The sequence below is a fragment of the Branchiostoma lanceolatum genome, chromosome 3 (assembly GCF_035083965.1).
Source record: "Branchiostoma lanceolatum isolate klBraLanc5 chromosome 3, klBraLanc5.hap2, whole genome shotgun sequence".
Classification (NCBI taxonomy): Eukaryota; Metazoa; Chordata; class Leptocardii; order Amphioxiformes; family Branchiostomatidae; genus Branchiostoma; species Branchiostoma lanceolatum.
Genome location: NC_089724.1, coordinates 7,788,240 through 7,814,988, shown reverse-complemented (window position 1 = coordinate 7,814,988; position 26,749 = coordinate 7,788,240). Strand labels below are relative to the sequence as shown.

Here is a 26,749-nt window from a genome sequence, read left to right as displayed (position 1 = left end):
GTATTAACATGTTTTTGGATTAGGTTAAGTTTGCAGCCGAAGAAGTCGTTTCTTTCGTTCGATAACCAGGCTGCCCAACGGTGGGTCAAAGTAGAAATCAACTTCTCTCCTGCAAACTTTACTTAAACCCTTAAGTTAATGCGCAACTCATAGGCACTCGAATATACGCATGATGAGTGTGATAGGGCCATAAAGATCAATGAAATGGATTACGTTCAATATCTGACGTCCAGGGCATTTAGGCGAGTTCTACGAATGACCTTTAGTAATACAATGCTTACCACTTTTCTTTGGGAACATAAAGTGGAAAATATGACATTGATACTTATTCAGTGCCAGCGTGACAGTCTTTATGTTATAGATCGCAGGAAGTGTCAGAGGGTATGAGAGTAATGGCAATAACTACATTTTGTAATGTGGGACAATTGTTGTTGACACTTTAAACAAGGAGCTTTGATGACAACAACGACCCTCCCACACTAAAGCACTAATCTTTACACATTTGTATATTTGAACATGGGGTTTTACACACACACAACCTACAGTGTCTGAAAAGCATGTCAAAGATATAGTACTTTTTATCATTACGAAAACATGGTTTTTACACACATCCACATCCTGTAGTGTCAGAAAAGCAGGTCAAAAACTACTCTTTCAAGGTCATATGGAAAATATTGTTCAATTGTGACACCTGGACTGTAATACATAGTTCCATCTAATAAAATACAGCTTAAACATTAGTCTAAATATAACTATAAATACTCATAAATGCAACCATATTAGATATTTACGGTATCTATAACTTTTTCTTGAATTTTTTCATACCTGGTATAGTTCTAATCATGTCCAAAATTCAACTTATTTTTCTGTACAAGCATAAATTCCATACTAATAACACACCAACCTAGGTCTAGGAAGGGGTACTTGATTTTGTTCAATGTGACTGCCCATACATTGTAATAAATCTCATTAACTGCACAGGTTCAGTTTCATTACCTATTTCATCTTGAAGACATCTGTGAAGCCCTTTAAGTTGAGTTTAACGATGAAAACATTTCAAATGGATTTGGGGACATTAAAACACAAGATATGTGGATAGGTGAGCCCAAGGGGGGCAACATTCAGTTAACCTTGCAACTGAAGTTTGAAATATGATATTTTCTCTAACTAAAATAACCCATTTGGTTATACTAAAACAAAATGTAAAACTGCAAGATATGGCAAATCCTCTTCAACAATAAGACTTATAACATTATATATAATAAATAAATGGCTCAAAAGTGTTTGCTTCACAAAAATAAAATTCTAAAACAAAACATAAATACATTACATTTCCTTGACATTTCAGTGTCAAACGTAGTTGAACATTCTTGGAAAAATATTACCATGCAGAATCACACCACTAAGTTTCCAGACTTTTAATCACATGACATTGTAAAATACTGCTAGTGACTTTTCGGGACAACATCTTGAAGCTGATATTTGAACTTATTCCCCCATTCAATTATGATATGAATGAAAAAGGGGAAACTAAATTCTTGTTTGTTTGAGCAAACACTGGAAGTTTTGAGAGAGAAGGCGTTACACGTGACGTATATCATATAAGCAACATCTGATCTTAATATATATATATTTGTACATACAACATGTTTGCTGCATAGGTTTTGCTTTAGAAGACTGCAAAGACTAAAATGCAATATTGCAAATAACATCTCTATTTTGCAACAATTCTAGCAAGTTTTGACATAGACATAGCATATATTTATTCTTAAAACATCTCCATAGATATACTCATGTGGCTTTTTCCTGAATTACTCCTCCTGACTTTGCCTTGTGGTCTTCTAGGAGACTCTAGCACAGTTAAAGCCCTGCTAGTCCGGATCGTTTGTAGGTCCTCCTCCGTCACAATAATCCCGCTTAACGAGAAACATGCTGCCACGCCGAGGAGCGCTGCGCACGTGATGTACGTGGTGACGGAATGGGTGATATGCACGATGTATCCCATCAGCGCGGAGAGCATGATCTGCGCGAGAAAGTAGCTACTATCTAGAGCCGCCATGTGCACGCCCACGCCCGAGGACCGGAGAGATTCCGTCAGGGGACTGTCGAAGGCAAAGAAAATCTGCAAGAGAAAAATTGGGCTATATCAGTCTACAATGTTGAACCAAGATACAGTATCAGTAATGACCTTTTTTTCCATAGTGAGTATATAAATGCCATTTTCATCCTGTCTTATAATATACATGTATTTGTACTTCAATTTGAAACTTAACCTTCTCCCTGCTGCCTAACTCTGTAACCTGGGGTGCCAAATGGCTACTTCAGTGTTCTAAAGGTTAAAGGGAAATCTTTCCTGTAAAAGTTTTTTCACATATCAGCATTCACTCTTCATAGATGAAAACAAGTCCTCTTGACCTCTAACCCCCCAAAACCGCTCATCCAATGTCTGATTATGTATGAATTGGATAGCAATATGCAGAGAAATTTAAGGCACTGACCCTTAGGCCTAAGCTGCATTTCTGTATGTTGGCAGCATATTACTTGTAGGGACTTTCTTAATTTCCAATTCATTCATATATTGAAGCTAAAACCTCATTGTTTATATGAGTGTCCTTAATCTACACAAAAGCTGTGTGAAGGAATGTGTTGGTATGACCTGGGTGTGGTATGAAAACTAAGGCATGCTGCTTTGACATTAGGTCACCAGAAGCTGGGAGTGAGCCAGCAACAGTTTTAGATTACTGGGTCACTTCAGGACGTTTTACTGTAATGACGTTTCTACTCTTAACCTTCTCTTTGCTGCCTAACTCTGTAGCAAATAGGGTTCCAAACAGCTACTTCAGAGTGCTAAAGATTAAAACATAATCTCATTGGAAACATGAGAATTTGTCCATGTCCCAGATTGTTACAGGCTTTTGTGAGGCTGTGTGAAAATGGAGATTTGGATTTTGCCCCAGGAGTTAGAAAACAAACGTTGCACAAGAGGGCTGGCAGCAGAAACAGGCATGACCGCAGGAAATAGCATGAACTGTTTCAAAATGTTACAAATGACATGTCTCAAGCTCTGTGAACATGCAGGCTGTACCCTCCAGTGAAAGTGTACGTAGTTGAACAAGTTTAGAAAAGATTTGGCATAAGGAACAAAACTTAAGGCCACACCAATTTTATTTGTTGATTCTCTGATTTTTTCAGAAAAAAATTGGAGCAACAGGGCGACAAAAAACAAAAACAAAATAAAATAGATTTTTTTTTGCAAAGAGTGTGGGGTGAAGAGAGGGGCTTATAATATGACATAAACAACAACAGGTTTATTGATACTCTATTAGGTACACAAAACTGCTGCGGCAAAATTACACAAAGCCCATGGCCAAGTCAACATAACAATAACCTACTTCTTGTTGTTCGTGATAGGCCCCGACCAGCGTGTACGGTAACGAGTTGGCAGCGGCGCTGGCGAAGCCTGTCAGCGCTGACATCATCACGACCATGACTGGCGTCCTCACGAACACAAGAAGAGTCATCGCTACCGTGAACAGCGCCATGGACAACTGCAGAGTTCTCCTCTCCCCGATTTGCTTCACTACGGTCTCTAGAAACATGGAGAAGACAGCCGCCATCACGCATTGGATGAGGAGACCGAAGCTTCCCATACGCACGCCCTCGTCGTACAGCTTCCTCTCGTCAGACCCTACCAGCGCGTGGGGGCGACCGTGGTAGACTTCCTCCCCGACAAAGTCTGAGAAGAACATCGTGTAACAGAACAGCGCAGCCCACATGAAGAAGTGTGCAACCTGGAGTCTCCTTAACACAAACGGTGCTTCTATAGAGTTTGTGAGCCCTTTAGGTATAAGTCTTGTGAAGGCAACGACTGATTGTAAGCAGGCCCTGGGTACAAAATCACATATTCTGCAGCGTCTGTGTGGTGTAAAGGTCACTTGACTGTCCCTTTCCCCGGAGACTTTTTCTTTTGCAGTAAACACTGTGACGCCCAAGGAACCGGCAAAGAGAAGAAAGAGAAGTAAGAAGACCGCTTGTTCTTGCCCCCCCACCCACAGAGCGAGCATGGAGTTCTCCCAGTCGATAGCGGTGAGTAGGTAGCCAACGCATCCTCCAAGGCTCACCATAAAGGTGTAGACGAGAAAGCTGCTCTCGCTCATTTCAGTGTTTCCGTAAATGTCAGCGAGCAAGGCTTCCATTGGCGTGAAGCAGGCCTGCGTGCAACAATCCAGAAGAACCACTCCAAGAGTGATAATCGACATGGCGTATGGCTTCCCACCCAAGGAGTTCCCAATGAGTTCTCCATATGGTATAAAGACTAGACTGAGGCAAATCCCGGCCGATAAGATCAGAATGAACGGTCGTCTTCTTCCCAGGCTGCTCTGACATTGGTCCGACGTTGCTCCGATCGCGGGCACGAGGAATAGCGCGATGAACGGCCCGATGCCCAGGACCAGGCTCATCTGGCTGTCTTCCATACCGGACTTCAGCAACAGCGGTGGCACGAAGGTGAACCCCGCGGCGGCGCAGATTTCGATCCCGAACACGAGAGAGTTCAGCAGCAGGAGTCTCCATAGCGCTGATATGCTAATGTCCATGGCAACAGACATGCAGCAATTAAATTTCAGCTCCAAGTGATATCAAGGTGTCGGTGGTGCCAACATGGTAATCTCAGTGCGGCATGGTCCACTGCTTAATCTCATACAGTTACATTTAAGTTCATAATGTTGGTATGGTCCATGCAACAATATGACACTCCTCTGTCCTTGCTGCATTTGTGTACAGGACAGACATCTGGAACCTTGACCTCAAAACTTGCACTGCCATCTGCAAAAGTGTCTGCAAGAAAAAGAATGACGACATAAATACAGTGATTGACTGATTGATCTATCATAATGAATTAATTCAAAGTCACACCAAAGCAATACTGAAAATCTGTTAGCAAGTGTACATTCCTCAAGCCAAACACTGTAAATGCAGAAATGATCACAGTTGTGAACTCTTTACCGTGAACTTAAAACACTGCAAAAAGCCATTCCACTGTGTGTGCCTGTGGCGCTACTATTATTTCAAACTTGAACTGAAAACCACCGTGAACAAGTTCCATTTTCTCCCTACCATGAAATTATATCCCCGCAAAATTAAAGAAATTTGCAGTTATTGGCTGTGTTCAAGCCAATCAATATGCATGTACACATTCGACACTATACAAAACTGTGCCAAGTTTTTGATGTACATATACAGCCACACAATGGCAGATACGCCCTGAAAAGTAAAAGGTTCTAACAAAGGAATCTTCTTCACAGTTCACCAGTGCTTTTGTCACGAGATCACCTTGCTAATATATAATATGCAACCAGCTGTCACCAAGTGTCATCAATGTTTGATACACATCATTGGAAAGCATGATAATCATACCGCTGATTCCTATAACCAAGGAGATTTATATCATTGATATCATTGATTAGACCTCCTTGCCATAACCTCCTTGGTATAGCTGACGTGTGATGTCATGAGACCGTTTAGCTTATAGGATGTGTTGTTTTGGGTTGCCTTTGATGTTTTGGTTCATTCATGCACCTACAAGTAATGATAAGGTTTAAACCAACATTACTTTTTTAGACAAGCACTTGTTGTACTACTGTAATAAATGCCCTTGGTCTCTCCTCCCCTAACTGATTGCCTAAAATGAGACACACACATCTGCTTGAAGAGTGTCCATATTTCTATGACAATACAGTCCTTAAAGTCGATGGGCATAGACAACATAGACAAGGACATGTAAATATTTAATGATAATCTTTATTGTGATACGTGGCAATCCTTCTGTTATCTATAAATCTGCGTTCCAACTACACGAAGCTTTCCACACGATGCATGTTGAGTAAAAATGTATTCACTTGTCTATCAAATGACAATTTCCATGGAAACGTGACAATTGTGCTTTCTTTCCAACTGATTTGGGGATTTAAAACTTAGTGATGTCATTCAATGGTTACACGTGTGTTCTCCTATGGTAAGATCAATCATAATTTGCCTGGGGAGAAATTTACTACATGGCTTGAAGTTGAAGAGTTACATTCCAAAGAAAACTCTAATGCATGATTTACTACTTGTGTAATATGCAACGTTTTACAACAAACGCAGTAAAACGGGAAGAATGTATGTAACGTTATACATTACTAACATCTGTAACGTTACATATTGGAAATAGAGAGTTATGATATCAAACTCTGGGTCTCTAAGATGATAACTAATGATTAATATATTGAATACATGGGAGAAAATCCGATATACAATTATTACAATACTTGCTTTGTCCCCTACTTTCGTGTCCGCCCGGTTAGAGCAGATGTCGTTACGTCCTGCCACGACTACAGGTAAAGTAAAACCTCACCTGGTCGGTGTCAACAAAGGGTTAACGGTGTGTAGCAGTAAAAAAGTTGTCAACACTGAAAACATACCTTCCGGGCGTCCAAATTCCTCAACCTTTTTTCTTCGTGTTCTTTGAGATTTCGTGAAGACACTTCATGTTTTTAGAGATCTAGAAAAGTGAGAGTTTCTGTACATCCAGCCGGCGAGATCCGGTAAGATCATGTCCCTCCCCGCCCCGGGCAAGAGAGACCAAGCATGTCTATGAAGGTCAAAGGTGAGACCTGACGTCTCGTACCCAGAGTACCGCGGTGTCGTACGTGTTTGGCCTTGGAAGCAACCCGGAGGTTGTTTTTTTTTTATTATGCCGGAACGCCAAATACAAAATAGTAAATGTAGTGAAAGAGCTATTAAATAAAAGAGATGATTTTATTTAAAGGCAACCCAAGCAATATTAGGGTCCGAAAAATCGGATTTTGAAAGTCAATTTATTTAGTCATTTCCGTACATGATTAGTTCAAACAAATTACTATCACAATGTATAGCAACGTCCATGAGGCACAAATACGACGTTGTTGTGATGTGAGAATTCACTGAAAATCGTGGCCAGAGTTTTTTTAGGGTCACGAAACTAAGGGGATCATTATACGGCACGATTTTTTTGCGCAGTTTTAAAATCCTAAAAGTATAAAGTTATTACGATGTGCTTAACATATGTAAATGTCACTACCACAAAGATCTATGCATTTTTTTGTTTCCATTTTTTTGCCCTAATATTGCTTTGGTTGCCTTTACTAACAACTTTGGCAGAAGCAATGGCGATGCTATATTGTTCGGGCTCTATTGTTTTAAAAATACCATTCACTACAGACTGCTCCGGGTATTGCCTCCGGGTAATGCTAGGGTCATATTTCCGATCCGGGGCCCGGCCGGGCAGTCTTTGGGAACGAAAAGTATTATATAAAAGACAACAGAAACACAAAACGTACACAAAATTATTTAAGGGCATAGCTTGTGCAAATCTATTGACACACACTTTGATTTTTCGTTTCCGCAAACAGCCCGGCCTGGCCCCGGTTAGGAAATGTGACCCTAGCATAAAGTTAAGCCTGGTGTGCGTTTGAATTTTAATGTACTAGTAGCCAAACCAGCCGCATTACTAACATGTAGCGTCTTTTAGACAATCAATGCCATTGCAACATGGTTTTTGATTATCGTACCGTTCCTATCTGAACAGCTACTGCCTGGGAATTAACAAAAAGTACAAAAAGTACAAAACCTATTATTTTCTTTCGTTCAATCAAGGAGGTTTAAACCTTGTTCCAATCCAATTATTCCGTGACTCAATGCGAGTTTGTCTATTGAACTTGTATGTGGGAAATGTCGGATACCGCGTCTTATAGTGCCGCAACTAGTGTATACAACTGTAGTGGACTTTACTACCATGACTACATGTAACGTTACAAGCAGAGCTGCGGGTCGAATATAACTGTAGGACTTCTTTTCAATCACACTGACGAAAGATAGTGTTTGACCGTTTAAAATACTTATCCAATTAACTTTTGTATAATTCAACACTACAATAGGCGCATTGAAATTTTTGTCAGTGCTAGCATCCCCAACCTGAGATTGAGGATAGAAAATCCGATCGGATGCCAGAGAATGGGTGATTGCCGAGACAAGATGATAGAGATATTGTAGAATCAAGCTGCTCGTCACTCGTTGAGCTTTTTCTCATCTCAAAATGATCCCTGTCCTTGGTGTATACCGAAAGTGGGCATTTCTTTACCGAGACATCACACAGAAGCTTCCCCGTCTAATCAATGGAGTATAGGAGATTAGGAGTAGTCAATAATGTAGACTGTGTAACCAAGATAACGCGGATCCAGGCCGATCACAGTACTGTCGATATGTCATAGAGTGGCAAAGCAGTGACTCCTCCGATTGGCTCCCGGGCACCGTGAAAGTGGTTCCGGTTGGTTTTTGACGTGTTTTTAGCCGTTTTTTTCGGGCTTTCTACTTTGTCATATTTTTTTGTCTGGGTTATAGAGACAAAAAACACATGACAAAGTAGAAAGCCCGACAAAAACGCCCAAAAACACGTCAAAAACCAGCCGGAACCCCTCCTCTGCTTGGAAAGTCACGGTTATTGGCAAGTAGTGTTTCTTTTAGCTTGATAAGTCCGAGCTGAGATTTCTTTTGTGACCATGGACTCTGAAGTTGTGTTGTAGAAATAGATACAAGATGTAGTAGTGGTAGGGATTGGTTTCTTGATAGAGCATGGAACAAATCGGCACTGCAGTATATGAAACTGAATTGCGACGAATTTTACAATCAACGTACATACGGCGGTAAAACCAACACAATAAAGAATACTCATTTACAAATAACGTTCAATAGTGTCGACGTATTCCACGAGACAGCACAAGTTAAAGCATCAAATGATTCCACTGACTGAGGGACGTTGAGTTGGCCAAATCATCCATTTAAATATTGCTCTCCGGGAATCTCTTTTGCTCATTACCTTGTTGACAACGCGTGGAGCGTAGTTTCTCCCAGACTTGACCGGTACCACCCCCTCAGAGGCGCACAAAAAAGTAAGAAAAAGACGTACAGAAAAGCCGAAATCTGACCTCTACTTTGAGAACACCGTTGATTGCCCTTTGAATTTTATGATGGCTTTGATATTTGGTATAAGGGGCACGTTAACGTTTTGATATTATAAATACCCGGCCATTCTACTATTGACATTTTGCAAAGGCAACATACTCAGATCGTACCTTTCTTGTACCTAAGACCTTAATTGTAACATTGTTATTACTGCAGTGTCAATATGGTGATAGACAATATCTGGGACTCGGAGGAAGAAGTATTTTATTGCTGAAATACAAGATCTAGTCTTTTGAAATTTCAGCTTTGCTGCTAGTTCAACTTCGGAAAAGATCGGCAATTTCCGTAATCACGTGACTACGGTCGGCCTGCTCTTTAAAAAAGGGCGGCGCGTCTGGAAAAAAATGGCGGACGACCCGTTGGAAAGTAAGTACCGTCCTTCTATTTCCCCAAACTTTCGCCTGTTTTAGACAGTATACACAAATATTGAGCCATCCAATAACTTCTATTGTATCTCATGAAGTGTAGGAAATTGTAAATAATGCTGACGATATCGCCATAATGTAGGATTGGAGGTGTTTGTGGAAAGGGTCACAACGAAAAAAAAAATACTGGAGTCACACTCACCCAAATTAGTTTTGGATCTGACGAGTACGTCGTACTAAGGTTAAAAACATTCGGTTCCTTACATCTTTAAGACCTCCTTTACATCATATTAAAAAAGCCAAACACAAATAGAAGCTCACTTTGTAAGAGGAAGCTACCAAAGGTTGTTTATTTTGTCGCGGGTGTTGCAAATATGCTCAAAATAATTTGATACCCTGGACAGATATATGCCCCCCTCCCCCTCCAAAAACATTTTCAGTGCAACGAACCGGTAAATATACAGGACGCAAGGACTCTGGACAAATAATAATGGAAGGAATTTTGTGTTTGGTTTCGTTGTGTTTTGTGTACTAAAAATTCTACTGCAGTTTGAGATGGGAAAAGTTTATAACATCATGTAGAAGATGGTTGTGGTTTTGCCCCTGGTGACCTCTGAACTCTTTACATAACAGATTGCCACACTGAGTGACATCAAACTTGTGGTCTTGGATGTAGAAATTTTGATACAAGCTGAGTTGTAACTTGTATATGCCAAGACACGGAGTTAAAGAAACCGGTTTTAACTGTTCGAAGTGTACTTGCTTTGTTAGACTATCATTATCAATCCCTGTTTCCTAAATTGTAAGAAATCCTATTTTAACTCAATGTAGTAATGTAATTACTTTGGAAAAAAATAGAAAAAACCTTACTGTTATATGTTTTGTAACACAATCTCCTTTTTCTGCAGTCGATCTGGATGCCTCAGCTGAAGCCCTTGTCAGCCTCAAAGGTTAACATCTTGTTACTTGTTTATTAGATTTTTCAAAACTACAGATAGCGTTTTTAGTCTACATATCATATTAAATTCAACGTACATCTTTCATCTGCACATAAAGTACTGAATAACTGAGCTGAGTATAACTGTTTGCACGTTATGATGATTATAATCTCGTTGTCTATCAGGGTTGCGTCTAAAAATTTGTATGATAAGAATGATACTTTTTTACTAAAGTTACAATGTTATAACTCTTTCTATGTTGAAATATGGGCTTCTTTAAGAATGTATGATGACGCAACATTTTAAAACTTAATGTAAGGCTTTCAATATGAACAGGCATCTTGAAAAGTATTTGTGTATCTCTCCTTCAGCAGGTGGTGGTAAGGTCAACAGTAATGGTACCCCAGCCACTCCCCCTCGAAGAGGAAATGTAAGAATCTCTACATTATGCCCTTAGTTGATTATTCATCATGGTGGCCTGTTGATTTTTATGAAGAATTTTAAGGGTAGGAAGTGCAGTTTAGTATCTAGAATTTCACTCATTTTGAATACTTACTAACTTTCACATCTTGACATCTGTTGATGACAAAACCTAATCACTAACTTAGTGATTAGGTTTTGTCGTCAACAGATGTCAAGATTTGAATAAATGTGTGGATTAAAATACATGTGATATCTTTTGGTGCGTTAGTTGTACATGTCCTTTGAAAATCAGTTATGTTCCTTGGACAAGCCTTGAAGTTTGTTTTAGAGTCAGTTTATTCTAAAATTGTCAAATGTTTAAATTCTTATTCTCTTTATGATATTCCCAGCCCCCTCGAGTACGTAAAAGGAATCGGCTCATTTTCAACGATGACGAGGATACGTCGTTGTCCCCGATTCGCTCGCCAAGGAAAGTGACCAAAACCTCACACAACACGGTAAGGACTTTCATAAAATGCTTTCATCATTGTCATCATCATAAATCTCTGGAATATTACATACTGTGTAAATCCATTTCATATTGCGGTTGGTAATTTTAGCAGTTGGGGGGAAAGTAGTTCATGGTACTTAATTCTAATTTACATATATTGAATAATTCCCTCCATGTCTTCATAAGATTGTTAAGAATTATACTTCCTGCTTAGAATGAAGGGTCAGTTGTACATGTGTTGCTAAGATAGTAAGAACACATATTGAAAAGTTTATACTGTTGATCAAACACCTCTCTATACAAATTTTTGACGGGCTTCTCCACTCTTCATTATGTTTCGCCAACGAAACATATTGTTTTTGTAAGGTTTCTTCTTCTCCTTCTTCTTCTCCTTCTCCTTCTTCTTCTCCTGTCAAATCTTCAAATCGCTTCTTCTCGGTCGTCCGTCGATCAAATTAGCTGAAATTTGGTATGCAGGTAGAGTACGTGTATACCCCTAGACCCTTTTTAAATTTTTTTGATATAAATTTTTAAAATGATTTTATGGAGGTTTTTTGGTCATTTTCAGACAAAAGTCGCACATGATGGCCTCCAGTGCCGTGGTGTTGAAACCTGAGGACCTGAAATTTGGTTCAGTTGTGCATTGGATATTTACCCAAAGGACCCCATTATTTTTTTTGGCATACACTACTTCAAAATGATTTATTTTGCAATTTTTTGATGCAATTTTTGGTTATTTTCTGTCGGGGCCAGCAAGAACTAGGTCATACTGTAACATAAGCCCTCCTACACTTACCATGTCTGGGACTTAACCCTTGTCCTGCTGGACTTTTTTTACCCTATAGTAGTCCCTGTGCTGGGCTTTTTTGACCCTATTTAAAGGAGGGGTACTGCTTTAACTTTGCTATTTTTTTTATACTTTGCCCTCAAATAACTCTATAAAGTTATATATCAATACAAAGCTAAGAGTCTCTACTTTTCAGAAATATATTGCAAATTTTGCCTGGACCTACCTGTATTGATTGATAATGGCAATAAATCAATAAAAAACCCTTTTTTCAAAAACCTTTTGTATTGAAGTATCTGAACCATATAAAAAGTACCAATATCAAAGCTGCAGCATTCCTGACACATCCTGACAACATCAGAGCTATATCTATGATGAAGAAGTTCACCCAGGTATCTCAGCAGGTAGGTTTATGACCATACAATGTCCACGGTGCTGAACTGGCTTTTCTGTAGAAAAGCTGAGCCATTTAGAATTAGTATACTTCTTTCATTACCTCTATTACAATCACTTTCCTACACATCAGCTGAAACTTACAACAGGTATTATCTTTGGAATTCCAAACAAAGTAATATCATTGAATACAAAGGTAATAAAAATACAAAAGGCAATAAAAAGTACATTATTCCACAAAGTTTCCATATACTGCTGCATAGCACCAACACAGAGGTCTCTACCAAGACTACAATGTTGCTGACCAGTCTTGGCAACATCAGAATGATACATGTGAAGAAGTAAAATACACAGGTATTGTAACAGGTGAGTACATGTATATGGTTGTAGACTGCCCTTGGTGCTGAACTCACTTTTGAGCAAAATCTACACTCTCATACAGAACAGTACACTTCATGCTGTAGCCATAGAACAATTGACATTCTAGCTTTCTATACATGAGTGGAAAGCTTATAGTCTAAACTTTCTTGTCATATCAACATACAGTTGTTACAATCTATGCTTAAGGCTATATTATAATAAAGACATAAAAAGCAATAAAAAGTACATTATTCCACTATGCTTTCATATGCCTTTGTATAGCATCAACACACAGGTTTCTACGAAGACTACAAAGTTTCTGACCAGTTTTGAAAACATCAGAATAATATATCGTATTATATGTAAAGAAATACGAATTGCAGATATTATAACAGGTGAGTATATGGCTATCAAAGTCTGAGACTGGTCAGCCCCACAATAGAAATCATGCACCACTTCCCCGCCAGCGACCACGTCCACTACCTCCTCGGGCACGTCCACGCCGTCCTCGGTAAGTGCCCCGAGCTCTTCCACGGCTAAAAGTAGCGTCAGCGCCGCTTTCAAGTTCATCAGCAACGTGTAAGGGTCCCTCTCCGCTTGCCCCGACATGTCTTCGAGGCCGATGTTGTGACTCCCCGTCTTCGCCAGAACTGTCACTGATTTCAGCGGAATTTTCACTTGATAAAGGACATTCCACCACTGAATCGTTCGTGAAAATGTCCTCTAGAACGTCTTCGACCGTGTACCGATCCATTTTGGCGTTTAAACACCGATATTGCCGCCAGAAACACGGAAAATATCGCCCCGAAAACATTCCAGCAGACGACGCGGCATGATGGCCGCCTCATTAACATATGGCCTCATTAACATATCACGCATGCGTCTTGGGACGAATTGCGTAACAATAATTTTGACCCTTGACCCCGACGATGTGGCAACACTATGTTACTTCCGGGTTTCGGGGGTTACGCGAGGGTGCGACGCGTTCGTGCCGGAAATACCCCCAGCGCCTATATATAGGCGGTCCGCAGGACCCGCACATTATGCGTAGCGCCTATATATAGGCGGTCCGCAGGACAAGGGTTAAAACCAAGCACATGTCAGGGGGTACCTCTACTAATGGTATTACAGAAAGTCATATGTACCTTATGTTACATGGTACGGATGTTATATTTGAGATGTAGGTACCTATAGGAAAGGTGACTACACCTGACAATTACTTATGCTAATGAGGACCTAATTCGCATAATGTATGAATAAAGTTGTATGTCCCTTACCGTAAATGCTGCGGATGTCATCTTTGAGATGTAGGTACCTTTAGGAAAGGCGAACACACCAGACCATAAATTATGCTAATGAGGACCTAATTTGCATAATCAATGCATGAAGTTGTATGTCCCTTACCGTAAAAGCTGCGGATGTCATCTTTGAGATGTAGGTACCTTTAGGAAAGGCGAACACACCTGGCCATAAATTATGCTAATGAGGACCTCATTTGCATGATTTATGCGTAAACTTGTAATTCCCTTACCGGAAAAGCTGCAGATGTCAGATTTGACATGTACGTACCGTTAGCAAAGGTGATCACACCTGGCCATGAATTATGCTAATGAGGACCTCATTTGCATAATTCATGCATAAACTTGTATTTCCCTTACCGTGACAGCTGCGGGTGTCATCTTTAAGATGTAGGTACCATTAGGAAAGGTGAATGCACCTGGCCAAAAATTATGCAGAAACTTGGATTTGTCCAGGAGTTATTTTGGGACAGCCCACTTCTTGCATGAGGACTATGGGCGAAACATCCTGAATTTGCTCTTAAAGCAAATGACGGCCAGTCTAGTTAATGTATAATAATGTATCAGGGCTGTTCAGTTGTTTGTTGTTGAATCTGTCATGTTAAGCTTACGAAAATCTATTTTCATCAGATTCTTGTCGTGAAGTTCAGGTGTTTTGGACGGACGGGGTGAAATTTTTGTCCATCCTAACAAGCAAATTTCCGTCCCGGAGGGATGGGTCCCTGATGAGCACAGTCTTTTTAGCCTGGGTACCATCCTCCGTAGTAACCACTGGCTCAATCTTTTCGCTTGCTAACCATGATACCCAGGCTACAGCTTTGTACTGTGTTTGTACTTCCCCTGCAGAGAAATTCGTCTCAGGCGTCCATGAGTGTGCCAGACAAGAAGGCTGCCCAGAGAATCGGCTCCAGACTGAAGAACCTGCTGAAGTTGCCCAAGGCTCACAAGTGGTGCATCTATGAGTGGTTCTACTCCAACTTGGACAAGTATGTTTTCCTGGTTTTGTGATTACAGTTGAACATTCACACAATCACCAAAGCATATATTATAAATGTGATACAGTGGTAGAAATACTTTTTTTCAGTGTTCTGCAATATTGCAGAATGTCAAAATTTTTTTCTGCAATTTGAAAATATTTTCTGCAAATACACATGCCTCCATACTACAACCTTCTCAACTTAATAATGCCTACTTACTTACATTATATCTATAGCTTTGCAACATTGCTGTAATTCTTTATTCTCTCACTCTATCTTTGATTATCACTACAAAGTTTTTAAGAGCAATACCATGCATGTGTGTGAAAAATATTAAATTAATAGCGAAAATTGCAACAGCAAAAGTATATTTCTTCAATATCAATCAAATCAAATATTCGTTTGATCATTTCAGTATGTGTATCAAAATTAACAACAAATTCAACAGCCTGCCTGATAAGGAGGAGAAGGGTATTTATCCTTGCGAGAAATACGTGTTCTGATGCGTATTATGATTAATAATAAATAAGATCGCACGACCTGTGACACAGCCATGGCCCAAAGAAAACATGACAAAAAACGACAAAAAAATGTAAAATTCAAAATAAAATGCCTTTACGCAAACCTTGGCCTCTGTGTAGTTTTTGTATAAATCTGAAACATTACTATCGGTTTCAAACATCGGACTCCGACTTCGGACATTCGGGGAGACTCCAGAGACGGCCAGGCGATGTTATTTTTCACGTGGGTGCCCCCCTCCCCACTGTGTTGGCACAGGAGAAATGTTCCGCCTTTTCCACACAAGGCAGTGCTCAATATCTATCCGAGTAGTTCGCAACTTCATCGCTGCCATCTGGGCTTCAAGGACCACGGGCTAATGAAGTGGCCACCGTTTCGTTCCTTCTGTCATCGCGCCCATGCCCCGAGTTCGAGCTCTGAAGAAATCGCAGCTTGCGACATACTTGTTTACGCTAGAGAAACATCCGGGAATTGTTTTCCCTACTTTTGCCGACCCCGAGATCGTGACCGCGGAGATTAGCGAGGGTTGACGGAAATGCGCGAATTTGACATTTTCTCACATGATTCGTCCCCGAAGTTTAATCACGGAAAGTGTCAAAACCCCCCGAAAATACTGACCTCAAGTAGCACCAGGCAGTCGGAACGCACCGAAACGCTGCCATCTTGCGCTGTGGGCTTCAGTTTGTTTTATACAGCGCCGCTGGTTTGCTTACTAGTAAGTCTATATAATGTCCTGAATTGAGAGCCATTGAATCCCGAGTCTGATTTTCTTCTGCAAAATTGCAGATTGTTTAATTTTTCTTCTGCAATCTTGAAAATCTTTATGCAATTTGCAGATTGCAGACGGGTATTTCGAACGCTGGTGATATAAGCGGACTTTAATACTAAAGGAAAGTGGCTAACTTTATTAAAATTACTAGTACATGTGGACACGAGAGTGTGGAGCAATGGGCAGGGGATAGTGTACATTTTCTTCCCTTCCACAGTGTGTAGTTAACTTAGAAAGAATTTTAAGTTATATGGGTTATTCTAAGGCTTCTTGAGGGTGGTAAATTGATTTCAAACAGGCCACAGTTGAAGACTGCAGCCACATCGGACCTAGTAACATTCGTGGTCAATCTGAATTTTCTGCTTGTCAGACGTTAGGAGGGTGTTGTTAATCAGCGATCTAGCAAACGAACTAAATACAGGAGATCTAGATTCCCCCCTACTAAACACAACCAAAGTATCTAGCCTTTTCTATGCAGACGACCTTGTCCTGTTATCAACAAGCCAACAAGGTCTTCAAAAAGCAATAAACACTTTAAGCCTTTACTGTAAAAAATGGAAGTTATCAATAAACCTAAACAAAACCAAAATAATGATATTTAATAAAAGAGGACACTTGTTCTCAAACTTTAAATTCCAATTGTTTAACCAAAACATAGAGATTGTATCGTCTTATAGTTATCTAGGAGTGATGTTTACAACGGGTTGTACTTTCAGCACCGCTATGAAAACCCTGCAAAAGAAGGCTTTACGAGCCCTCTTCAGTATTAAATCAACTCTTGGAAACAGCAATCCCCCTATATCAGTGTACACTAAGCTATTCGATGCATGTGTAGTTCCAATATTAACTTATGGTGCGGAGGTATGGGGCAAGATTGGACTAAACGACAACTCTCCAATTGAACAAGTACATCTCAAATTCTGTAAAGCAATCCTGGGCGTAAGAAAAAATGCCAGCAACCTTGCCACAAGAGCAGAGCTCGGTAGATATCCCCTCTGGATTGAAGTGTATACTAGAATCTATTCATACTATAAAAGATTAGTTAGAGAAATGCCGAAAGATAGCTTACAATATGAAGCTTTTTTAGTACAGCAGGACCTACATAGGAGAAAGATACCATGCTGGCTTTCAAATATTAGTAAAATCTTGGAGGAGTCAGGCTTTGCCTACCTTTTACTTAACAAAGACCGAAACACGCTATCCGCTCAATCTGAACTAAAACAGAGGCTGAAAGACAACTTTCTTCAACATTTCTACTCACAACTTAATTCTTCTGGTGAAAAAGGGAAGAATGGAAACAAATTGAGAACTTACAAAAAATTCAAGATTACGTATGAAAAAGAAAAATATCTAGATATACAAAATTCTAACTATCGCCGAGCCATGACTAAACTAAGGATCAGCGATCATCCATTGCAAATTGAAGTTGGAAGGTACAACCAGACTCCACCAAATAACAGAATGTGTACTTTCTGTGACAATGATTGTATAGAAGATGAAATACATTTTATCTTAGAATGCTCACTATACGCAGACATGCGCAGATCCCTTGTAAGTCCCATACAACTAGACAAAAAATATACGCATCTTAAAAATAACGAGCTATTCACATGTATCATGTCATCTAAAAACGACGATATAATTGGAAAACTATGTGAATTTGTATACAAATGTTTCAAGAAGAGAGAAGAGACTCTGTAGATTTAGATGGAATATGTAACAATGTTCCATTTCTTTTACTTTATGTTACCTAATGCATTTAGCCCATGCTGGGCATGAATATGCAATAAAGTTCATTGTCATTGTCATTGTCATTGTTAATCTGCCTTGTGTTCGTTCTGTGCAGGGCCCTGTTTGAGGGTGATAATGACTTCTGTGTGTGCCTGAGGGAGTCCTTCCCCCAGCTCAAGACCAGGAAACTCAGCAGGGTGGAATGGTCCAAGATTAGGAGGCTGATGGGAAAACCAAGGAGGTATGTTTAGGTCCTGAGCTGGAGTTCTAACACACAGTAGACATTGCCAGAACATACATGTAAATGCATTTCTAGATTTTTCTTTAGCAGAGATGTGTGTTTGTACTTGTTCAGAACATTTGGATTTAGTCTCAACTTGTGGTTTCTCATTAGTGGTTGCTGATTTCATAGTCAATGAGACGTTTTTGAGATTTTGATGTTTACTTAAAGAAAGGATAACATTAATTTAATCTCCAGAATGTCCCTTCAGTTAGTTCAGTATATGTTGTAAATATGATTTTTTACTCTAACAATTGTACATGTGTAAGTTTTTGTTCTTATATTTGATTGTATTTAAAGTAGACAGACTCTGGGAAGAATAGTTCAAAATTTGTGAAAACTGAACACTAATGGAGATCTGAATAAAACAAACAAACACATTTCTTATCAACATGAAATGTATCATAAAGCATGTTCATACGTAGAAAGGCTTATTCTCCGTGTTTCTACTGTAAATTTCCAACCAACAGGTGTTCATCGTCATTCTTTGCTGAGGAGCGTTCAGCCTTGGAAGCGAAGCGTCAGAAGATCCGCCTCCTTCAGCAGCGGAAGGTGACGGACATCAGCAACTTTAAGGACCTCCCGGACGAGATCCCGCTCCCCTTGGTCATCGGCACCAAGGTCACGGGTAAGTGTCGCCAGGTCGTGTTAGGAAATGATGTGATCAATACCTTTGTTGTACTGTAAATGCATAAATGTTAGTGGTGGTTCTATATGTTCATGGTTTTTGTGGTAAACTCTTTACTGCGAACTTAAAACCACTGTGAAAAGCCGTTCCATTGTGCAACTGTAGCGCTACCATTGTATCAGACGCGAACTCATAACCATCGCAAACACTCTATTTTCTCCCTACCGTGAAATTAAATCCCTGTGAATATTTCTGCATTTACAGTATATTGATGAAGGTTAGACATCCAGGTAAACAACATTTAAAGATAATTCAATCTCTATAACTGGATAAGATTGAGAAGTTACTTCTGAATGGCATTTGAGTGACATTCTAGTGACCTTGTACTTGTTGAAGAATGATGAATTAGTTGTAGAGAATGAATTATCTTTATCTTTAATATCGTTATCTTTACTAGTAATATCTTTAAGTTAGCAAGGCGTGGTTGTAATAGATGCTTTGTTTTACTTCGCAACATAAGCTAAAGCTAGACCATGTAGAGAAACGGCATGCTGAAATACCGCCATTTGAACTGTTTTTAACGAAGTTGTTGTCGTGTACGCCATTTTGTAGCCCGTCTGCGAGGCCCTCACGATGGGCTGTTCACGGGTCAGATCGAGGCGGTGGACACAGCCAACACCTCCTACAGGGTGACGTTTGACAGACCCGGACTCGGCACACACACCATTCCTGACACAGAAGTCTTGGTGAGGAGGGAGACTACTCAACATTACTTCTTTTTTCTACTACGGAGACGGCGCATCTTGAAAGCGCCCCATAGTAGCAAACTCTTTCGTTGTGTGTAGTGTTTAATGTTTATCAAAAAAACATTACTGCTTTCTTCATTTTTGAATTGCAAAATTTATCCTGACTAATAGTGATAGGAATATGGTTGTACATCAAGTGGGCTGGAAAAAAGTTTGCTTTCAACTCTAAAATTCACCAAATGAATGCATTTCACAGCAACCGGATAATCAGTGGCTTACTCTGAATTTCTGTTCGGTAACATATTGATAATGTTCTTGTTTACACTTTTTCCTGTCCAGACAGCAGAGAATGTGTAATCTTATACACTTATTCTTTCATAACCCTTAGCATGGATACAATATAATAAGTTTTATGTAAGAATGGAATGGATGAACTGAATTCAATGGAAAAAATCAATGTCATCAACAGAGCAATGAACAACAGGAGACCATGCCTCTCACAGCGTTTGCACAAAAGCAAAGACCACGGCAACAGTTCCTCACCCCTCCAAGGTGAGTGGTTCAGTCCACATACTGATGTCATTCCTCAACTTCTGGAATTTGAGAAAGTGTCCCTATATTGTGTATTTGCTCAACTTTTTATTTGTATTTTCTCAGGTTTTCTCTCTCCAACAGCTTGCAGTCCCCAGCCTTTGTAAGTATGATTTTGTAGTGTACCACTGATAGTCATATTTCATTTGTAGTGGTAGTGTTTATCGGAATTTGGCATAATGCTTCTACCAACCTATTTCTTAGATTGTGGGTGTTTGTGACATTAACATGGACATACAGAAAGAGTTACTGAAGATGTGTCACATTTTATTTGTAGTGGAAGTGTTCACAGGACTTTGACATTTTTCTCCACTAATCAGTGTCTTAGCTGTAAGTCTTAGCTGTCTCACCAACATGCTGTCCCAATATCTGTTGACAGGCCCATGACCCGATGCTTGGCCAGTCTCCGCTCCGCAGTAGGTTACATGGGATAGAAGGAGGAACGCTGGGAGGGTTTCCTGTCAAGTTCCTAGTCATGGTGGTAAGTAGTAGTAGTAGTAGTAGTAGTAAGTAGTGTAGTAGCAGTACTAGTAGTAGTAGATTTAGATCGTTTTCCCTTATTTTCAGGAGTGTTACGTAACCAGCAGTCATTGGAAGTTTTAACAAATTCCTGGTCATGAACTTGACTGAAAATTAAACTGAATCACCAGATGTTGAGAAAAATAACAGTGGAATATCTAGTTGTACCAATTACCATTGAAGTTTTTTTCCAAAAAGAACACAGAAGAAATTTGTCTATAAAAGATAAGGATAATTTGAGCTGCTTAAAAACATATATGACGTGTATGTTTTTCTTTCTAGACCCGGTTATCAAAAGTCTTACTGATTAAGAAGGACCGGATCAAGGACCTGAGGGAAATGAACACACAGGCAGAAAAAACTGTAAGGACACTTACACTTATCTTTTAGTAACATACAGCAAAATGAAAAATGATAATACAGTAGAATCCGCTTAACTGCACCACCCAATTGACAGCATTTTTGGTGCAATTATCCGGCTGGTTCAATTATGCGAAATGCCCAGCTGGACCGCACCACCATGGGCAAGGGGGTGTATTGTTAATCAGAAACACTAGCACAAAGAAAACGGACGACATTATTCAGATATTAACTTTATTTATTGACCCTTTGCTGGAAATAAAGAAATGACTACGAACCTGTTTTAAAAGATTTTGTATTCTTTCATTTTTCCATGCGATCTGCCGCATTACAACACACGTGATGTTACAACTTACAGGGGAGGCATTCTCATGATCCTGAAACATGCCACTCATGGGATAACAGTTTCTGTGTTACATTACGTAGAGTGCAGTTGTCGATTTACGTAAATCATGTACCGCCATGAAACTAGGAATTGAAACTAAAACTTGGTTACTGATTACGGGTGACCCGCACGGGACCTCCCATACGATTCCTATCAACGTAACTGTCAATGCAGACCACCTTCTTTTGATACTCAAAACAGTTTTAAACATATTGGCGGTATTGCGCCTTTACACCGGCAGGTATGGGCTCATTTGTACCGCGTTTGCCGATTTTAGCGCACCTTTTCAGTTAACTTAACTTAAAAAAAATGGTGCAGTTATCCGGCATTGGTGACCATGCGCGGTGCAGATATGCGGAGTCACTAACAATGCAGTGAATGGGAACCGGTTTGGGATTTTGGGATTCGGTGCAATTAAATGGAAGGTGCGTTTATCCGAGGTGCAATTAAGTGGCTTCGTCTGTACTGTAACTGTGTAGAGCCTAGGGATATCATGAAACACTGTTACAGCAAGGTGATATGCAATTCGTCCTTCGTATTTTCCTAGAAATATCGTAGAGTGGAACTAGTTACCATCAAGCACTGTAGAGGCATCCTCATTGGATAGTTTTTAACAATGCATGCAGTTAGATATGCGAAGGTCAGGTGTGACGGGTCGATCGTTTCGTGTTACGTTGAAGGAGGGTTATAACAGCTACATGTGTGTAGATACAGATACAGAATTAGAATGAAACATTACATATAATTGACATCTGTGTGTGGTTTAGTCCCTGTAGAAATCTCACAGTGAAAGTGTGGATGTAGGGTTACATGTATGTGTGGTTTTGTCCCTGTAGAAATCTCACAGTAAAAGTGTGGATGTGGAGTTACATGTATGTGTGGTTTTGTCCCTGTAGAAATCTCAAAGTGAAAGTGTGGATGTGGAGTTACATGTATGTTTGGTTTTGCCCCTGTAGAAATCTCACGGTGAAAGTGTGGATGTAGAGTTACATGTATGTGTGGTTTTGTCCCTGTAGAAATCTCACGGTGAAAGTGTGGATGTGGAGTTACATGTATGTGTGGTTTTGTCCCTGTAGAAATCTCACGGTGAAAGTGTGGATGTGGAGTTACATGTATGTGTGGTTTTGTCCCTGTAGAAATCTCACGGTGAAAGTGTGGATGTGGAGTTACATGTATGTGTGGTTTTGTCCCTGTAGAAATCTCACAGTGAAAGTGTGGATGTGGAGTTACATGTATGTGTGGTTTTGTCCCTGTAGAAATCTCACAGTGAAAGTGTGGATGTGGAGTTACGTGTATGTGTGGTTTTGTCCCTGTAGAAATCTCACGGTGAAAGTGCGGATGTGGAGTTACATGTATGTGTGGTTTTGTCCCTGTAGAAATCTCACGGTGAAAGTGTGGATGTGGAGTTCCAGAAGAAATATGCCACCCTGGTCCTGGAGTTGGAGAGGCTGAACAGGGAACTCAACACTTACCTGATAGGGGTCCAACAGTACTGCCAGGAGGTATGTACACATCTGTAGTATTGCACGGCCACAGAATGGCAGAATTAAGCAGAATATGAAGGAAACAGTGGCATAACAAGAGCCAATGTTTATTTGAGATGATGAGATGACTTTTTATTAGCAAATAGCAGACGTACATAGTACATGGTGTCTGAAATACCTTGCTGATTAACATCAGATGTATACACCACAACATGAACCAACACCTATTCTTATTGATTTACATTAAAAGCAAACACCACAAAGTTAAACATCAGCTACATTTGTATCGGTAAAATTTAAGTTATGATATCATAACGATATTGGATATGTAAGTCCTAATGTTCAAAGGTCATGAGGATGATGAGGTAACATCATCTTCACTATGTAATTTGTTTATTAGGCATTGAGCATTTCATGTGGTGGACACTAAAGGGCAGGTCCTCTGTATCATGTACCTCCCCTTCCGGGCTTCGTAGTCCTTACTGTTTTCGTGATCATGACCATGAGACTTTCCTTGCCGTAGATCGCTCCAGAGCAAGGCCTGGAGACGATAAAGGAACCGGCAGGCTCGGCGCTGAAGAAGAGATGCGAGGAGGACGCCGTGGAGATCCTGCAGAGAGCGAACGAGGGGAACGGCGCGAAAACGGTGCAGAGTCAGGACGCCTGTCAGCTCATCACCAAACTCACCTCACTCATGCTACAGATAAAGGTGGGATGTCATACTGATTACCACATCCGTACCACAAACAGGTTCAGAAAAACTGTGCTGTCCTTGTGCATTCTTACAACAATGCAATAGATTATAGACCCGATTCACACTGGGAAACTTTCTGGATGTACGACAACCGCAATTTGCACATGACGCCCGACCTCCTGCAAGCGGAATATCGGCACCAGGACATTATCGTATGATAGTTTGGATTCACACCAGGCTGGCAGTGCCTCACACCTCCTGCTAGGTGGTCGTACATTCACTCTTTCACTCTGGAGGTGGCGTATGACAAAACGGTATGGGCCATAAAAATGGCTGCCATACGACGAGCGGGCCGGTTCGCACTGAAGGAAAAAGGTTTAGTACGCTGTTGTCGTAGGTCCAGAATTTTTCCCAGTGTGACATCTGCAACAGTGTTAAAGGTTTGGTTACAAGATATTATAAACAAAGGTTTGTAGTTACATTGGTGTGTGGTTACACAGCTTGTGTCCTTCCACAATTTGTTGCACCCTGCATCTCTATGCTCATGGATGGAATATATGTAAACACAATGTGGTACAATCGCATCAAATGATTTCACCATACCGTTAGTTAAGTTAGGTGGATGACAGTAGAAGTAAGACTTAGGCGTTCTGTAATTCTTGTTGTTTGGATAAAATGATCATGTAGGGATGGTGTAAAATGTGTGACACAATCTTACGCCATGTTTTACTTTGCAATTGTGTGTGTTCTCCAGGCTTTGGCTGAGAATGAGCTGAACTCGTATGAGTTCAAGTCCCTGTCAGACGCCCTGGAGGACATTCGGCAGAGGGTGGACTGTGCCAACCTAAGGTAGGGGGGTTTCACAACTTTAATGGATTTTGTATTTACTTTGTCAAAGAATTGGAACTTTGTTTAAGAATTGGATTGTATAGCGTGTGTTCAAAAATTGCTGCAGAAAGAGATTTTCTTCTATTATTCTGCATTCTTTGTCAACTGTTCTTACCATTTACAAGTCTCCCCAACAACTGCCCCTTATCTTCTGCTGTGTGAAAGTTTCCTATTGGCCAACACTACCCCTTGCTAAAAGGATTAGTAGCAAGCAATGAATGTTTTAAGGATAAGTAAGTTTAGCATTCTTGTCAATATGTTAAAGGACATGAACTTTGAAATCTGTGTCTGTCTTGATTTGTCTCATTTTGTTAAGATGTCTAAAACGACCAGACTTTATTGGTCTCCTGTGTTGTCCTCTTAGACAATTTTAACTGTACATGTAGTTAATATTGTACAGCTGCTTGGGAATCTGATATTTCAAAATGGAAGGTAAAATTTGAAATATGGCAGAAAAATATTTGATATTTCATTGTCTTAGATCTTTTCCGTTACTCCTTTGCAGCTGCTTCCAGAACAATGTGGAGATCCACGTGGCGCACGTCCAGAGCGGCCTCAGCCAGATGGGGAACCTGCATGCCTTCGCACAGAACACAAACAACGACTTGTAAAAAAACAAAAATCCTATGATTCCTCTCTGTCTGTAGGAAGCCCCATGTCCTGCTGCTTTCCCCATGACAAACAGCAAGATGTGCATAGAACATAGCCTCCATAGCAGGCTCTCTGGGCCTTTTTTTGGCTTATGATACACTTTTTGCTGATGACTTTTTTCGTACTGGTTCGTTTGTGCAGCCAGCCCGTAACCATATGGCCTAATGATTACAGCCTGGCTGCACAAACGACCCAGTACGAAATAATTCATTAACAAAAGCCACCTCCTCCCAAAGGCCCCGAGAGCCTGCTATGGAGGCTACATTGAACATTTCTGTCGCCATGTTGTACCGGGATGTGTTTGTGAAAGGGATGCTCTTGCCTAAGGTATGCTTCGGTGGGCCGGACATGCTCAACTGGTCACTGTTTTTAGACGTTCAAATAGTCCTGTCAGAAAAGTTTCTGTCTCAATTATAAGGAGAATTTTTTATATGATGATCCTTCCTGCATTGTTGTATCCAACATGAACATCTGTACAGTACAGTCATGAGGTCCTATTCAATTTGCTTTCAGGGTAAGATCCAATTCTCTTTGCTCTAATATTATATATGAGAAAAAATTCCACAGTTGACAAGACAATGAATTATGGTGATAGTAACACCAGTAATATTTACTCAGTCTTGTATTTTATGGAAAAACGTTTTAAAAACGTCAAAGTTGGGTTTGTTTGTGCCTGGTGTTGCATATCCCTGCAAGGCCCTCCTGTTACACATCCCATGTGATGTTCATCCAACAATGCAATTGTTACTGCGTCTTGTCAACAGTAAATAATGAATTATTATTCATGATGATACTATCATTGGTTTAGCAGTTGGAAAGTCCAGATGTTAACATTAAATGCTGTTCTCATTTTGCTAATTCAAGAATTGGGCATCAATTTTTTTGCCTATACTACACATTTATCTTATATAAACCTTCTAGTGAAATAAAAGTATTGTTAGGGGCCTCCATAGATATAGAATGTGGTCCTTAAGAGAAGTTTACGAGTTATTTGGGAATTGTTGTGAGTAAAAGAATGCACAGAGAGATGTCTGGGGTGCTTTGCCTTTTTGCTATGCATTCAATTATGCCCAGAAGAGAGAATGAATTGTACTGGAATGTCAACATGTGAATTTGTGCATGGACTAAATAGATAAATATGAGAGGAGTATGGTTGAGTATGCTGGGAAAGCAGATCATTCTTCTTATTTCTGTTTCACGAGCAAATGGCTTACTACTATTTCATTAGCAAACTGTGCTTTCGAATAAAATAAAATCTCTACATTCCTTGTAGTGTCACATTATGCTGCATTAAGTGTAGTTGCTGCAAACTTTTAAAATCAGTTTCATAATGAATGAAGTATCATTCAGGATTGTAATACTACAGCACTTTGATGCAAACATCTGCATATAGTATGCCTTTACAGTTTACACTATACTACATGCATATAATGT

At 40.0% G+C, this 26,749-nt stretch overlaps 2 protein-coding genes across 3 annotated transcripts; one reads left to right on the top strand and one right to left on the bottom strand.

The window, feature by feature from the left end:
- Window positions 1-663: 663 nt before the first annotated feature.
- On the bottom strand, window positions 664-4,607 carry LOC136429969 (solute carrier family 45 member 3-like). Its single transcript, XM_066420157.1, has 2 exons — window positions 3,393-4,607; window positions 664-2,122 (listed from the first exon to the last, which is right to left on the bottom strand). Exons 1-2 carry the CDS (start codon window positions 4,605-4,607, stop codon window positions 1,769-1,771), a joined length of 1,569 nt encoding a protein of 522 aa, XP_066276254.1. The 3' UTR covers window positions 664-1,768.
- A 4,679-nt stretch (window positions 4,608-9,286) lies between these two features.
- On the top strand, window positions 9,287-26,581 carry LOC136429968 (protein lin-9 homolog). 2 transcript variants are annotated; one of them, XM_066420156.1, is made up of 16 exons: window positions 9,287-9,405; window positions 10,313-10,354; window positions 10,717-10,772; window positions 11,155-11,262; window positions 14,940-15,079; window positions 18,205-18,330; window positions 18,840-18,997; window positions 19,610-19,743; window positions 20,213-20,295; window positions 20,401-20,437; window positions 20,714-20,815; window positions 21,136-21,216; window positions 22,975-23,100; window positions 23,606-23,791; window positions 24,531-24,625; window positions 25,170-26,581. In XM_066420156.1, the coding sequence occupies exons 1-16, from the start codon at window positions 9,384-9,386 to the stop codon at window positions 25,273-25,275; spliced, it is 1,602 nt and encodes a 533-aa protein (XP_066276253.1). In that variant the 5' UTR covers window positions 9,287-9,383; the 3' UTR covers window positions 25,276-26,581. The 2 variants fall into 2 exon arrangements, with proteins under 2 accessions (XP_066276253.1, XP_066276252.1); XM_066420155.1 differs by having other exon boundaries at window positions 10,714-10,772.
- Window positions 26,582-26,749: the final 168 nt, after the last annotated feature.